Source organism: Amphiprion ocellaris, chromosome 14 (genome assembly GCF_022539595.1).
Source record: "Amphiprion ocellaris isolate individual 3 ecotype Okinawa chromosome 14, ASM2253959v1, whole genome shotgun sequence".
In the NCBI taxonomy this organism is placed as follows: domain Eukaryota; kingdom Metazoa; phylum Chordata; class Actinopteri; family Pomacentridae; genus Amphiprion; species Amphiprion ocellaris.
The window spans coordinates 6,064,601-6,082,227 of record NC_072779.1 but is presented as its reverse complement, the minus strand read 5'-3'; the positions used below and the strand labels follow the sequence as shown (position 1 = coordinate 6,082,227).

Below are 17,627 nucleotides of genomic sequence, written 5' to 3'. Positions count from 1 at the left end.
CTGTCAAACTGAGCAATTCTGCATCTTGAGATCCCACTTCCACTAGAGGTAAACAACACCATAAGACACGTTTATGATCCAGTTCGGCTTCCCCGTCGTCTCGGCAAGCAGTTCTGCCTGGCTGTGTGTGATATATAGGAAAAGATAAATAGTTGGGTAACTGCCTGGCTGCTTTTCAGCGCCTTGGAACCGCATGTGTCAGAATGTTGCTGTGTGCGAGCAAGCGGGAGTTTCTGTTTGTGCAAGCAAGAGTGCCTTCGCTGACAGAGATGAAAAAACAACCGTAGTGATATCGTAGTTATAAAAGCACAGATACGAGGAATCTGATGTGTCTGGCCATTTATGGTTCTTCATAGTAAATTATTGTTTATAAAGAAGGATGTTAACATTATTTTAAGATTTCTTTGTAAATAAATGTCCATATAAATGATATTCTGTCTAATGTAGCATAGAAGTAAGTGATCTAGTTCATGATAAATTTAGCATTCTGTGTCTAAAATCCTAACTGTCTATAAGGTTTTACTTAGGGAAACTCCTTTAGCACACAGAAAATGTATTCTTACAGCAAGACAGGTGTTTTCTTTTCAGTAAACAGCGAATATAAAGCCAGACTAGACAGTGATATTCATATTACAATACCATTAATTGGTGCCAGAATCATTTTCTGCAGTATGACAATGACTACAACACATACACAGAGTCATAAAGACTGAACCTTGGACAGTTTGTGCTGTTTTAAAGGGTGGTTACACAAAATATTATGTTTTCTGAACTGTGTATAAAATTAAAATAGAATTAAATTGAATCAACAAATTAGAAAACTATTTGTAGCCTTATTTTTGAAACCATCCTTATTTTGCCTCTTTGCCTTAAAATGTTTCTGCAAATGTAACCCCAAATCCTACACAGTGTTTCATGAACAATATGGCCACAGCAATGACCACTTATTACTTGGGTTAGATGAATTATCGGGACAGATATTTTGCAATTTACAGACTATCAGTATTGTTGTTTTTATTAACCGATTATCAATAAAAATAAATGTCTGATGCAGCTGCCTCTCGGTCTGTAGTCACTCTGTGGTCGCAGCAATGCCCCTCTAGCAGAGATTGCAAAAACTGAACAAGAAACACAAACCACATAGCAGGAAATTAGCTGCTTTCACAGTGGCTCAGGCTACACCAGCGTCTAGCCATTAAGTTAGAAGGCAGGAACATATTACCACGGAACAGTGTCCGGAAAATAATAACTACAAATGCTTTATTATATATGGAGCTTAGTGGGCAATAAAAATGATTAAGATAAACAAAACAGAGAAGAACAGTAAATAAGTGCAAGAGAAGTGGAGGAAAATTGCTATAAAATTGCTAATTATTATTATTATTGAAAAAAGCCTTTTTATGAATGACAGGTTTTCTGCTACTACTGTTAAAATTCAACATGTAATGCATATCGGTTGTAAATATTGGTTATGAATCTTTCTTGATTACCAACTATCGGCATCAGTATTGGCCCTGGAAAACCCATATCATTCAGATCCTACTTAGAAGTTGCCAATATGGAAGGATTTACGGATAAACTGTCAAACTGTACTGCCACTATATAATACATTTAGACACTGTCACATCAACTGTTGGCATTATGAATGAAGGAGATAAGCAAACGTTCAACTTCATGGGGAGAGAAACATCCATAATCAGCACATTTGTCTCAATACGACTGTTTCGAGGATGCTCCACAGATACTCGATAGCTGTTTGGAAACCATTTGTTTTTATTTAAGGGTCAGAGTACAGCCGCAGAACAATAACTGACCTTAAATAATTTACTCCATCAAAGTTTGTGAGGCAACGGTCGTTTCTATACAGGAGCGAGGCCGAAGGCAGCACCTATATTTAACCGTGTGTGGGCGTGGGTGAATGCCAGTATTCCGGTTTCCGTTCCTTTGTTTGTGCTCAGGGCAGGCGGTAATCTGCACTCTCATACTATGTTACTTTCTAATCTTATGTCCTCTGTGGATTATTGAATGGCCTCTGCAGAATGGACCATCAATCAATTGGCAGGAAGGCTATGTTTACCGACAACAACGTTCAAAAGGGTCACCTAGCAAGGACTTTAAAAGTGAGTTAAGGCTGAATCTATGGGCTTTAGGGAGAATGTGTACGCATGCAGGTAGGTGCATGCCTTTCTGTGATTATGTGCACGAGTTTCAACTTAATTACACTGTCTGGTGACACTGAAATTAAGGCCTTTATCTAATTCTTACGTATCCGTTTCCTCTGGGGACCACACAGCAAGAAGGAAGAAAAAAAAAACTGAAAAATGCCTTAACTGTTAGTAAAGAAAATGCTACTTGCATGTAAATCTGTGGAGGCCAACTCACAGCATCTACTGTCCCTTTATTATGTTGTGAAACCAAATCACGTGCACTCGTACAAACCAACAGCTTGAAGCCACAAGACCTTTCAGAAAAGCGACTGGACTGCTTACTCTCTTTTTGGAAACAAACAATGACAAAGAAGAAATTGCAGGAGTGGAAAAGAAGAAAAAAAAGATCCAGGTTTGGTACCACAGTGAGTTCCATGGCGTCGTCCTCCTCTCCTTCCTCTCTATTGTCTTCTATTTCCTCCATGACCTCAGCTTTGGCCTCGGCCACCAGCTCTCTCAGCGGACGGTTGGACGTCACCGATCTCACAAAAGGGTGCTGCGGACACAATGAGGAGAGATGGGCATTAAGCATCAAGATACGTAGAATGATAGCTGGTTAAAAAGCCACGTTTGAATTTTAGTATAATTAACTCTGCAGACACCCCACAGCATTTGCATGTTGTCTTTGCGCTGAATACAAGGCATAGTTCAAGGGTTCAGCAGTGAAATTAAGGCAGGCTGCACCATAAAATCTAATCCTACTAATAAAATAATAAAGCAATTGCAGCTAAGTGCCCTAATTTACCCGCGGGGCAGCAAGAGAATGCAAGACGAGGCCACAAGAAACTTTCACTGCTGGGGAAACTCCATCTGTCACCTGCCAGTTCCTGAACAACAATAGCAGCCTCACAATGCAACTCTCCCTGTTCACTCGAACATCATGCACTTAAAATAGCAAAATGCATTTTTAGTTCCGCAACACCTAAGGAGCAAATGCAGAGTTTGACTCGGCGCAAACAAGGCAATGATAATAATAAGCTGAGTGCAAGGGAAATAAAAAGCTAAATTAAAAGCTGAGTGCAGCCTGGATAAAAGGCTGATCATCTATTATTCAGATGCTTTGTACCGCTGTGTAATTTAATTGGAACAGCTGACAAAGGGGAAAGAGCCACAAGTGGTGCTGGACCATGAAATGTGTATAAGACTGTGTGTGTGTGTGTGTGTGTGTGTGTGTGTGTGTGTGTGTGTGTGTACATTTGTTGTGGGTGATCGCAGTTGTTTTATGTTCAGGGGCTTATCCTTGAGGACTGCATTAGGCTTCAGCTTTTAGATTCTCCAGTGGCAAACAACAGTCAGCTGTTGCCTAATGAGTACTGTATAAGCTAAGTGCCACTTACCTGTACATCAGCGGAAATACGGATACATGATTACGATTTTTAACTGCTTTATATCCATATCCAATAAAGTATTTTTCTTGTTTGTGCATACTGTCTACATTGGCGTATATTTTTATTTGTCTATGTTGCTCCATCTTATTGAATTCCATTTATGCAAAACAAGCTACTCTTCCATTTAACTGTCAAACAGTCTTGGGCCAGATTTTAAATTTTGCAGAAATACTGCTGCTATTAATTGTGTTTTGATTTCAAACACGGCAAATTTATTTGCACAATAAAAACCAGCATGAAACTGAAATTCAACAAGATTTATTACATATAAATATATAATTCTCTGGCTGTTTTCCTTATTCGATAACAGCAGGTTTTTTTTTTTTTTAAATTGTATTTCGACACAAGCTTAGCAAGGGACGGCGGCCACGCTGGTTAAATGAAGATGCGCCGAACAGTTCGACTGAAATGATTCACATTCCAATGACCGCACCGCCACCTCCCAAGTGACCGGCTAACAGACTGTTGAAGCCACACAAACATGGGTGGTATGAGGGGGACGAACATATGCTGAGACTTCAGGATTTACAGCAACAAGTTCAGTTTGACATGTTTGGAAGAAGGAGTTGCAGCGGACGCATACATTTAAGAGCAAAAGTGCATAAATAACCCAACTTGTGCATTATTAAAAACAATCAACTAGAACCATTCGATGAGAAAACAGTCAGGAAGAAAATGAAGAAGCCTGGTGTTTAATTAGACATAACCATGAGGATTAATGATACTGGTAACTAGACATTGATGCAAGAGCCAAAACAAAGGGCATAACGATATACTATAAAGCCTTACATCACTGCAAACAATGGAAATCACATCGGTTCTCCACCTTCCCAAAAAGTTCAAGCAACAGGCATCTGTCAGTAAGGTGATGTCTTCTGTGTTTTGGGACAGGGACAGATTTCTCATGATTGATGTCTTGCAAAACCCTAACCCTCAAACCATTACTGGGGAGTATTATGCATCAGAATTGCAACAAGTAAAAGAAACAATCCAAGAAATGGAAGAAGCAGAAGCAGCCAAATGTGAGTTTTGAAGAGATGACGAAGCTTGAACATCAAGTCCATTGAAGTTAAAGATGACTATGTTAAAAAAAAAATAAATGCAGGAACAATCTTTCTTCTGTGACGTTTTTTGGTGAGGCCAAGATCTTTTTGAAGTATTTTTGTACTATGTAGCGCTCCAAGCTAATGATAAACTTCATAATCATTTAAAGGTGATTTTTGGAGAAACATTGAGCTTTTTAGCATATTTAGATACCTGCCACATTTACTGTCCCTTTCGCTCTCACTGTCATTTTCACCTCATTTACCTTTGCTTTCCATCTGCTTTGTGCAGAGAAATGAGAGCTAGCGGACAGTAAGAAGATATTTGCTGGATTTGAGAAGAAGTGTATTGGATTGCTCCACCTAAGATGATAAATTATAGACTGATCTATTATTTATTTGATTCATTAAAGATCAGAAAACTTGAGAAATGTCCAATAGAACTTCTTCAAGCTCAAGGAGCCGAGAAGAGATATCTGTTAAAACAATGAAAAGCAACAGATTTTATTGTTTGGAACTTTTGTATGAAAAATTGCTTCTACAAGGAAGAAAAGTTTGATTTAACTGTGGTCAATTATCAATCAACTAATCAGCTAATCATTGTAGCTTTACTCCTCTCCTTTAATACTAAAGGCCTACAGCAGATTTTGGGAGATACAGACCTAAACCTACACTGTTAGTTAAAAGTAATTACCGGATTAAACAAGATAGAGATCAGATGAACAGAATACCTGCAGTAGCAAACATCTGGGACTTCAGCTTCAAAATGTTTGTTTTAGCAAATTAAATCAAACCTCCCGTGCTAAAGCTAAACACAGCTTCCCTGAAATCAAAGGGAGAAAAAAGGCAAACTGTGAAGCACTGCTGCCTTGTTAAATCTAGCTATGTTTTTCTTTTTCTTTTTTTTTTTTTTAACCGACACTGTGGATCAAGAAGTGGATCAGTGAAGCTTACGTTCTCTTTTTAGGTTTCACATTGCTTTAAGATCCAGAGAGGCTGGAGATTTGGGACGCATGGCTGGCTGTGAAAAGGTTAAATGTGAACAATATGGCCCACGGGGTTACCAGAGCAGGGCTACCTGTGTGTGTTTTTTGGTGCGTCTGTGTTTGTCGGGATAAATGTGAGCTTTAGAGCATCAGTGAGGACATTCTGGTCAGCCCTCGTGTCTTTGAAGGGTGGTTCAGAGGTTAAGGGTTATAATTAGGTTTAGGTTAAGTTTGGGGAAGCATCGAGGTTGGAGCAAGTAGTAATTTCAGTCTATATAAATAAAGCTGACTTTTATTTATCCAAATTTTGAAATATCTGTCTGAGATTTCAATCTCACCACGAGGTGCTCACACTTTTTCAAATTTAATTATATATCTTTTTGCCCAAAAAAAGCCTCTCTCTGTGTAACACTCACGGGAACTACTCACAGCTTTACTCTGACACTTATGATGGAAGCTCCACCAAAAACAACATAAAAAATCCTGACCATGAGAAACTATGTGGGAGGAGAGGCTGCGTTCGGTATAATACTAGTCATCCAGATGGTGTCCCGCCAACCACACGGCCACAGTGACTGATACTGTGTCATGTTGTTGTGTATACATTCCTCACAGGCACACATGTGGGACAGAAAGAAGGCAAGAGTGGCTGAAAGAGGTAGAAAACTGCAGAAAAGCTTCCTGTTTTCTATGAAAAGCGTGCTGATAAACACTTCAAGAAGCTTCAGTTTCCTCTTTTTAAAACACACCTCAATTTATTCTTTGATTCATTACAATATCTGCACTCCATCAGCGGGAAATAGCATTACAAAATCTGCAAACTTGCCACATTTGCTGATAATAACTTCCTGTTAACTGACATCATCCGACATGCAAGAATCCAATGCCATCACTGCACAAGTATCTGCAGCCGCTACAGGCGCAGCAGGCATGATAAATATCTAAAACTTCCAGCACGGCACCAAAAACCGGACCACGCCCGTCTCTTTCTCCCCCCTACTGAAGAGCACATGCAGAATTCCCAGTGGGCCCGGGGTCGAGGATTTTCATCTGCGCCTCTCTCTAATTGGCCAGAGGTGGCGAGCTGAGGGGGATCCAGGCGCACCATTGGCCGGGAGCAGGAATGTAAATAGCTGGCATTCTCTCAGCTGTGGGATACAAACAGGAAACCGTGGTTCTGAATTTTAATAGATGCTACTCTCGTTCTTTAATCCACACCCCGTGCACTGCTTTTCCTCGATGCTTGGAATTCTGGAAACATTTGTCGAAGCTCTTCCCGGGATATTGGCACAAAATCACTGCCATAAGCCCCTCCTTAACTAGACCCCTGGTACACTTGTTTGCTGATATGAGCTGCCCCACCCGAAAGCATTGTTGGATTTACTGGAAAACAAATGGAAGACCCAAGAAGAACTATTCTGGAAATGATCACTTCCTTAACCCTCGTGTCGTCCTGCGGGTCAAAATTGGCCTGGTTTAAAGTTTGAAAATGTGGGGGAAAAAAATATTTTCACAGTGAAACTTCTGATGTCCACATTTTCAACATTATTGGAAAATCTTTGAACATTTTTTTGTGGAACAAAAGAAATGTTAAAAATGTTTCTTAAGAACATTCACAAAAGAATCAACCAAAATCCAGTGAATTTTGCTAGATTTTGGTTGATTTTTATGTGAATGTTCTGAAAGAAAATATTAGAAGTTTTACTGATATATATGTAGATATTTTTAGGATTTTTTTGGAAGATTTTTACTCATTTCGAGAAAATATTTACAAGAATTTTCTTGCCAAATTCATTTTTTTTTTTTTTTTAAATAAAACTTTTAAGGGAAACTTTTAAGGAATTATTGGAATTTTCTTCCTGAAAGTTTTGCAAATTTTTAGAAATTTGGGGAATTTTTCGCTGAATTTTTGGATTTTTTTTCAGACAAAGAAACAATATTTTTTGGTGCCCGTAAATGAGGACAACAGAAGGGTAAAGATCCTGAACACTCCACTTGTCCTAAGGGTGAAAAATGACCCGTCTCCCCTGAGCCTCTAAAATAGAGCAGCTTCATTGAATTTTCAACTAAAAATCTGTTTTACATGAAAACCCAACCTGTCATGCATCACAAACTTTGTGAATGTCTGTTTTTTTTGCTCTTCACAGGGCAGAAAGACTGCATTTGATCAGTGGACACCACTCATTTTCATTACATCACACGTTATAACTGTTTCTTTACTAAAGTAGAGGTTTATTGACACTATTATTGCTGCTAAAGGTACTGCATAGGTGTAAACATTATTTATTTAGCCGAAGAAAGTACCATAAATGTGCAGAAAGTAGCTCAAAATGCATTTTTGAAGGGAAACAACAGTGTACTGTATACTGGTCAATGGAATGGAAAACTACAAAATTCAATGACAAAACACAAATCTTCTCACATCTTTTGAATCATTGCTTCCACCCACAAGGTATATAACCTACAACAATAATAAGAATTTCACTTTAGGAAAAATCAGCAAATTACAAGTTGAAAAAAGGTCATTTCGGGGGTTTTCTGTGCTATTTAACATAGTCGCCGGGTCATTTTAGACCCGAAGACAACACGAAGGTGAATTTAAAAAAAAAAGTAACCTGCTTCAAAAGTGAGTTTCTAAAAGCCCCGAGTCTTCATCGCCCTTTGCTGCACCTTTTAAGCTCTCACTTAACTTTTTCCCACTCTGTAACACAATCCCACTCCTTATATACCTGTTCCATTTCCTGTACACCTTCTACTCTTTCCCCTACTCCCATGCCTGCACCCTCCACGGGGCACCGCTCCCTCCTCCTGGCACAGATCGCTCTATTCATGTCCTAAAATAGAAGATTAAATTGCTCCGCATGTGTGTGTCAGTGCGAGATAAAGACGGAGAGAGGACAACGTTTGATCATACATCTAACTGCAGCATTGTGTGATATATTCTCTAGGATGTAACTGCACACTACCTCCATGAGTTGGACTGCAGTTGGGCGAATCTCTGGGTTTTTATCCAAAGCTTTCTTCAGGAAATCTTTAAACTCCTGTGACCTGCGGGGGGAACAACACAAGAAATACAAGCATTAATCACAAACAGAGATGTAAAGGAACAACATTTTAAAAAAACATTTTCACAACCAATAGTGATGCTGGCAGACGTGGATCATCTTTGCACACAGCTGCTTAAACTGAAATGATGAGTCAGCACCCCCTCCCCTATCTCCTCTCAGACACCTGATAACTTTGCTTTTGCAGTAATAAATCTGCTGCTATGGAACACTCGCTCTCGTAAAAGTGATAGGAAAAAAAGTCATAGTTTGGCACAAGTGCTTGAGCAAGTGCTGAGTTTTTTGCTGTAGTTCTGTAAAGGGCAAAATGGACTGCAGGTGGTGAAGGGGAGGACAGTCTGATACATGGAGTGTCTACAGTGCATTACAGTGCACTGAGTGAGCACAAAAAGGGAACGAATGGAATGAAATGACCTGGTGAGCTCTTGACAGGAAGATATAAGACTCTATTGATTCAACCTGGCGTCGTCTGTGCTGTAACTAATGAAGGAGTTGCATGCATGGTACTTTGGCTTTTAATTTCAGGTTAGTCCCAGGTAGCATATGCCTGCTTTCTCTTCCTAACTTATTCTACACAGTCGTTGAGTAGTTGTAGGAAAGATAAATTCAGATCCATTTCATCTGCACCATTTGTATGGCTGCTCCAGGGTCGGAGGCTCAGACTTGGCGATCTTCAGCAGCACCCTCATGGGGTTGAGCTCGTGGTGAGGAGGTTCGATCTGCGCGAGCTCGATCAGAGTGATTCCCAGAGACCAGATGTCAGCCTTGTAGTCGTACGGAGCGTCCTTCATCGTCTCACACATCACCACCTCTGGAGCCATCCTGAGACACACAAACAAAAAAATATAAAGGTTGAACACTTGTAGTGTGCAACAGAAAAAAAATCCTCAATGAAAGCAATCATGCATCTTACCATATAAGTAACTTTTTTCTGTGTTGAATGTATGTATTTAATGAATAGAGCAGCTGATGCTATGTTTAGATTAGTCTCAAAAAATGACCATCTGGAGTCACTGAACTTCTAATCAGTATTTTGCAACCCAGAGGTACAGTCCTGTTTTCATTGAGCTGGGTAGGTACTGATGAATGATAACCTGTTGTAGTCAATGGTTAACCACCTCCAGTCATATTCACATAGGGGAATAAACCTATGGGACACGGTTCGCTGAGAACTGTTTCCATTGACTTCAGGACACTGCACTGTTGTTACAACAGCAGCACTGAGGGCACTGAGTGAGCATCAATAAGTTCATAATCCACCAAGCAAATATATGCGCAGGGATGGTTGTTGTGTCCACAGTTTTTCAGATTTTCTATATGGATAATTCCAACATAAATATTTGTTTAATGCAAGTGAGGTTGCACCGGCAGAATACATTTGCAGGATTTAGAGAATGTTGTGTCGAGGCAATGAATTGTCTTGATTTGTCAGGTACAGTACACATCAGAAATGAACACACTCCTGTACAATATGAGATACACGTAAAATTATTCAAAATTAGTTCACTTATTAATGACTGCATTTCTTCTAAGTTAACAAGTATTTTTTATGAAAAATTAGATGAAAACCTGTTCACTGAAGCAAAATCGAGTACAGGTGTGGTTTCTAATAACTGTAATTGCATGAGCAGAGATGCAAAATGACCGTTGAACACCAATATTTGTTCAACTTTGAACCTATTTCCTGTGGCTCTGTCTGCATCATGACTCCATGTGGGGAAAAAAAAATAGCTGAGGAAATGAAAAATGTGACTGTGAGACTTCCCGGAGATCAAAAGGAACAAGTTGCAACTGTATTCAGCAGGTGTAGAATCAAGCCACTGTGGCCGGCTTCCTGAAATGACCTGTTGGGGTCATTTCAGGTGCTTTACACTCTAATTTCTATTGATAACTCTGTGCCAACAGTTATCAATGGAAACTAACATTTCTATGACAGCTGAGACAGTTGCATACCATCAACCTGTATGAACAGCAACGTAGAAAAGAAAAACCCTTGTTTGCTGTGAATGGCAAGATTAAACTTTGCTAAAGCATATGACAATAAGACTGAGTAATAGTGGGAGAACATTTTTTGGTCAGATGAGACCAAGATAAATGTATTCGACTCATGTTGGGGTTCAGCATGTCTGTCATGGACCCGGCCAGTACTACCACAGTAGAAGCATAGTCCTGACAGTGAAGCACAGAGGTGGGAGTGTGATCATATGGGACTGCATAAGTGGAAAAGTTGTCAGAGAGATGACATTTAAAGATAAAACTATAAATGCCTCTGAACATACTAAAATACTGCCTGACATGATGATTTGCAGTCGGCAGAAGAGAGATATTCCGTCATGATAATGATGAAAAGCACACTGCCAACATCACACGAGTTTTCTAAAGAAGAAAGACATGAAAGCTTCAAGCTGGCCAAGTTCCACTCAGGAATTCAATAGAACACCTTTGTGGCGTTTTAAACAGAAAGGTAGATCAACACGATCCCTGCAGCAAAACAAAAAAACAAAGAATGGCAGAACAAAGTTTGCACCACACTGGTATCCTCCATTCCAAGGAGGATTGAGTCGGTCTTCACAAATAAAGGTAGATATACCGATGTGATTTGCTTTCTGAATCACAGCAATGAAAGGTTTAGGACTTTTTTGCATTGGGTACCTACTGTGGGGCTTATATTTTTATACAGCATAACTAAATGGTTTTTAATTTCATATAAGAGCAAATACCCCACTGCTCTACTTAGAAGGAACACACTAGCTTTTCATTTGACTTTTAAGTGATAATACACAAGGGTGTATTCGCCGTATTTTGTACTGAACGTATTGTATTAGGAAACATAGACATCTGGTAATTTTATCTGCAATGATTTCTTAATTAAAAACAATTAACTTAGGAAATAACTCACCAGTATGGCGTTCCGATGAAAGAATCTCTTCTTTGCAGGGTTTTGGTATTTTTTGCAGACACGCCAAAATCAGCTGCAAAAATGAAGAAAGGCAATAAATAAATGTACAAAATGACATAAGAGAGTTGAAAGAAATTACCAGAAGTATTTCTAAGTAACAGGAATAATCATATTTCACACAATGTCCATGTTTTGTTTCCCCTTGTACTGTAGAAGACACACAGTTTGTACCTTGTAAATCTGTCAGGACATTGCAATGGGCGGAGAGACAAAGCCAGAATCAGTGAATGTATAGCAGCCCTCTTACCCAAACAGGTTGCCCCAACTCCCTAACATTGGCCTCAGATTACAGGGGTGTTGTTTTCATTTTGGCCGAACACGTTTTTCCTCTGCGAGTAAGAATATTATGTGTGGCAAGGCCGGTGTGGAGAAGAGTTTTGGCAGAGGCCCGGAGATTTTGCACACAAGGCAGCAGCAGCCTCACTGCTTCAATTACAAACTGGCATGTTCTATTACAGGGACTTAAATGGCTCTCTCGGTTTTCGCAGACTACAATTCAAATTTCTTTGATTTCCCGGTCAAACGTTCATTCGGACTGTCGCAGTCTAAACTTTTGCGGAGAGGATTTCTTCTCTTCCAGGGACAATAAATGTAACTACTACTGTTATTATACCAAGAAAAAGAGTTTACATGTCACTGTGGTGGGAGATGTTAAAATATTCAAGTAAAAATCATACAAATATAGTTAAAATCCAATGTTCCCCTAAAGAATCACTTTGATTCTCTACAAAACAACTACAATTAAGTGTTTTAGCAGGAAATCCAAATGGATTAAAATAGGAAAAGTCTTAATATCTTTAGTTAAGACTTTTGTGTTTTCATCCTGAAATGCTTTTTGTGCTGTAATTAACATTCTGCTTCCCATACATGTATGAATCTACTGAAACTGGTCGAGTTGCTGGTTAGAGATGGAGTCACGAAAGCATTTCATAAACATGATTTTAAAAAAGTTGAATTGCACAATCACGCATTATAGGCAGATTTGATGCAACTGGCTGACCTCAGAGAGAGCTAATTGCCGTGTTGTTTGAATGAACAAGCAGTGGCAGAAGTTTGGAGACTGTAAATGAGTCTGTGTCATGACAAAATGCATTTAGAAGGGCAACTCCCAGTGATTATATCTAACTGTGGCGTGTAAGGGAGGAATTCAAGGCCTTGGAAAAAAAGAATCTTAACGGGAAGTACCAAGTGGAGCTTAGTGAGCACAGCGTCTGATACAATGTATCATTTGAAATTAAGAAAAAAAAATAGGGAAATGATAATAAAACCAAATCCAGTAAGTGTCATCAGGCTCAGAAAGACGCTGTCAGTCCACATCCACATTAAGTCTAAATCTAAAATGCAGTTTTATTTTGAAAATTTTCATTTCAGATACATAATCTCTGTCTAGGCCCGGGGTGTCAAACTTATTTTAGTTCAAGGGCCACATTCAGCTCAATTTGATCTTAAGACCCGTTAAATTACAGCATACTAACTCATACAACTCCAAATTTTTCCTTTGTTTTCATGCAAAAAAGTATGTTCAGCAATTGTTTACATTTAATGAACAAAACACTATGAACAACCTGAAGTTTCTTCAGAAAAATAGATTCAATTTGAGCAGTATTAAGTCTCAGATTATCATTTACACAATACAACTTACAGATCGCAGTGTGTCTACAAAGACTCATTTAGTTATGATTAAAACAATAACGGTTGGACAAGAAAAGACAAAAAAACAAAAAACAAGACAAAATATTATAAAAATGAGACACAAAATGACAAGAACAAAACGAGAAAAAATGAGACAAATGACACAATACAAAAAAGAGACAAAAAATAAGGCAAAAAGTAACAAAGCGGCAAAAAAATGGACAAACGACAAAAACGAGACAAAAAATTACACAAACGACACAAGAGAGACAAAAAAACACAAAACGATACGCAAAACAAAGAATAAAGCAAAACAGAAAATGAAAAATAAGACAAAAAACACAAGCATAACAAAAAAGGAAACAAAATGACAAAAACAAGAAACAAAACGACAAAAACATGAGACAAACGACAAAACTCAGACAAAAAATAACAAAAATGAGACACAAATCGACAAAAGAACAATAAACAGTATATTTTACTTTATTGTCAAAATAATTTGTCCAGAAATTATTTTAAATCTATAGTTTTACAAATTTACAATTTGCAGTTAATGTCTTCTCTGTAATTTTTACTCTTTACAAAATCGTCCCAGGGGCCGAATTGGACCCTTTGGCAGGCCGGTTTTGGCCCGTGGGCCACATGTTTGACACCACTGGTCTTAGCCGTCAACCCAGATCACATGATCATTCACTGGTCATGTGCGTGCCGGTGTAAACAGAAAGCAGAAAAGTTGCAGAGTCACGTCATAGGGGTGTGACCAATAAGCTGAGGATAAGAAGTGACCAATAAGAACCAATTAGGAAGTGAATGTGGGTGTCGGCGTCACTGTTTCTAAGTTTCCTTTCCTGCAAGAGAGTTTTTGAAAGTCTGGAAGGAGTTTTCCAAAAGGTCAATGTTCAGTGACTTAAAACCAGTTGCTATGTAGCCATAAAGCCAAAACACATATAAAAAGCAACATTATAAAAACTATGTGTGAACAAGGCTTTAGTAACTCTGCTTAGTGTTTTTGGTTTGTTGGTCATGACAGAAAGCCAAGCAAAGAAAGCGAAGCATGCATTCAAAAGAGAAACTCTTGTTTAAAGGTTTACATCTGAGGATCCAACTATTGGGCAACCTTTGACAAAAATCTGCACTTCCCTAACTGGCACTCACATGAAACACATTTAAACACCATTTCCCCTTTTCAGGAAAGCTACACTTTGATCCAAAACACACGGGTCTTTGGGTTGGATCCACAACTTCAGCTGTGCAATGTGAAGAATGTGGAGGGCTCTTCAAAAAGCCAATAAATGAAAATATGCAACATTCTCAGAAAGCGGTTTTCCCACACAACGCTGGCTTCAGATCCTCTGACGGCACCGCAGGAGGGGCGCAGGGCCTCGGACCGAGTGTGTATGTGTGGCATGCATGTATGCCAAGCAAACAATGAATCAGAGCTCCAGAGATAACCTTCAATGTTCTACAACAACATGGAGTTTATCTAAGAATTAGTTCTGCTTGCACCATGTGGCAGTAAAATGGTTTTCTCTGTGAAAGACTAAATGGGTTTAAACACCTCATGTTCTGTTTTACAACAATCCATATGCTGGAGTCTAGCCTTTTTTTTTATTCTGAGGAGGAATTTATTGCTTTTGGGTTCGATTCGGTGAACATACATCAAAACACAGAAACTGAAAGAAGTATTTTACATCTTGTACTCTTCTTCATGGTGCATTAATCATCATTTTAGCGATACTTTCCTTGGACAGAAACAGAATATGGTCCAGATTTAGCCACCATAACTGGTTCAGTCTTTTGTAGGTCAAACCCAGTGAATAGTATTAGACTGAAACATTGTGGTTCTCCATGTTAATTCTAAATTACAGTCTGCTGGAACATAATTTATAGCATTTGTGTACATCTACTATGTGCTTGGACACCATAATGAACAACTGCTAGAAAGTTGAAAGTATCAGTTCAATTGAATCACATATTTTGGATTAAACTGAAATATTGTGATTTTCAATGTTAATTCCAAACTAGAGTCTGTTGAAACCTACGTTAGAGCATTTATCTACTTACATCTGCTTGGACACCATGATGAATGCATGATGACTAATTTCTACGAAGCTGAAATTTATACATTTGAACATCACAGCAACTGAAACCAAATCCTTACCCAGCTTTATGTCCCCATCCAGCATGAGGAGGATGTTACCAGCCTTCAGGTCCCTGTGGATGATCTTCATGCTGTGGAGGTAGTCCAGAGCCTCCAACATCTGGCGACAAACCACCTTAATCTGCGGCTCTGTCAGTCCACGGTCCAACTCTGATAAGGTCAGGAGAGGCGGAGGCAGGAGAGAAGACGGAGAGGTTAAACGTGGAAAGAAGAGCATAAAAGAGAACAAAAGCAAAATGGAAGCAAGAGCTGAGAGAACTAGCAGAGAGGAGCTATTATGCACACATGGCAGATTGCGTATTTAGTCTACATACAGTCACAAAGTCTCGAGGACCGAACTACTGTGTGAACTCCTCGAGAGAAAACATTACAAGGCAAACCTGTGATACCAGCTCAGATAGTGTTGCTGGATAAGTAATCCCAGATTAGAAAAACGCTTCACGCATCCAAGCTGGTCCTGCCCTGCTAGACTTTATTCTACTTTGCCTGTGTTGTGTTAGCTGCAGAGGGGCGCAGACAGTTATGAGGATGTGGATTATCCAGTGAAAACAGACCGGGGGGTTTCCCACACCGGAGGACTCCACTATGTCTGAGTGCTTGAAGGTATTCAAGGCCAGATTATTGGAGCTGTAGTATGTGGTCATGACTGGAGCAAATGTATAGTATTGCAGCAGTACAATGCTGATTTTCTACATTTTTTCTCATGATTCTTCACCATATGTACTGGAGCTCTGCAGCAGGTTCAATATATAACTGAGGGAATTTTGAAGTCCATGGGATATATCTTGCATACATTTTTATTAAAAGTTTAAAAAAAAAGTTTTTTATGTTTATTATGGTCATGTCTTTACAAATTCCATAATTATTTATTATGGAAACCATCACTTATCAAAAAAAAAAAAGACAGGATATCATTGAAATGTCAACTAACAATTTTACTCAATTGTATATATAATATTTAGAAGAATCTTTGTCTAAAAATGTCATGTGGTGTTTGGTTATAGGTGTTCATGTTGATTTGTAGGCCTGAACACAGCAAAAATGTCAACTATGATACCTGTCCACTATGTTAGCAAAAGTCCTGCAATTATATATTGACCCAGCACAGAGCAGCTTTGACCTGATATAAACTTGCTCAGAGTCACTGCTGAAGGCACAGGTGCAGCCAAAGCTTCGCCGCAGGTGTGGAACCCAACGCTTTGTGACAGTCAGGAAGGGGGAGTGTTTAAAGAGATGTGCGAGTGAAACCTACCGAGCATTGTGGCATCCACAGCACCTCCAGGGCAGAACTCAATCATGATCTGAGGAAGGGGAGAAAAGAGACGAGGTTCAAGCCGGCCCTGAATATACGAGTACAAAGTAAAAACTCACAAACTGACAGCTGAAAACTATTTGTTCTGGCACTAAATGAAGCGACAGGAAGAACAGATCGTCAAGAGTGTTCTGAACATTGCCTCACTGCTATTATTTTCTTAGAAATGTCATATAACACCAGTAGCAGGCTTTGACATGTAATTGCTTTAAACCTTCTGAACCACGAAATGTGCCAGAGGGTGATAGAAAGTATGTCGTCTTTAAAAATCAGAAGAAGAAATCAGTGTCAGAAACTGCAAAAAAATGTTTAAAAATCACCAGCTTTTCAACTTTCCAGCGGTCCTTGAACTGCTCAAACGAACCATATCTAAGCTTAAAGGTTTTTTTTTTGTTTGTTTTTTTGTTTTATTTGATAGGGACAGTGCACAATAAGGAACGCCTATTTAGACAGCAATAAACGTAAATATGCTGGATTATAGCAACAATGTTAATTTACATCCGCAGTCTCTGGGCAGATTAAATAAAAAGCAGAAAAAAAAACACAACAGTGATGCACAGGACAATAGGCTGCAATAAAAGCTCATTACAAAAAGTACATAAAGAATTGTTATTGTTTTAATGTGGCTCTTAAAGCACAACGTGGAATCAAGAGTCACACCAAGATACTTGAATTGTGATGACGTGATGTTTCATCATAATTCCTTTATTCTACACACCATTTTAAATTTGCAAAAAATTAACTGTAAAAAACTACAAAAAATTCTGCACTCCTCTGTGTAACCATGAAGCCATTCAGTTGTAATCAACACTCACGTGACAAAACAAGTCATAATTTTGGCGGAACTGATTTGAATTGGAGGCTGTATTTGCAC

The 17,627-nt window shown here is 38.9% G+C and overlaps 1 protein-coding gene across 1 annotated transcript in view; it reads right to left on the bottom strand.

Annotated features, from left to right (window-relative positions):
• Nucleotides 1-17,627, bottom strand: part of stk10 (serine/threonine kinase 10) — a 51,413-nt gene that overhangs the window by 12,165 nt on the left and 21,621 nt on the right. The window contains exons 3-8 of the mRNA XM_055017351.1: nucleotides 16,694-16,742; nucleotides 15,442-15,591; nucleotides 11,589-11,661; nucleotides 9,317-9,511; nucleotides 8,591-8,672; nucleotides 2,569-2,703 (exon numbers count right to left, since the gene is read on the bottom strand). Coding sequence (XP_054873326.1) covers nucleotides 2,569-2,703; nucleotides 8,591-8,672; nucleotides 9,317-9,511; nucleotides 11,589-11,661; nucleotides 15,442-15,591; nucleotides 16,694-16,742 — 684 coding nt within the window. The remainder of the gene's footprint in view (nucleotides 1-2,568; nucleotides 2,704-8,590; nucleotides 8,673-9,316; nucleotides 9,512-11,588; nucleotides 11,662-15,441; nucleotides 15,592-16,693; nucleotides 16,743-17,627) is intronic.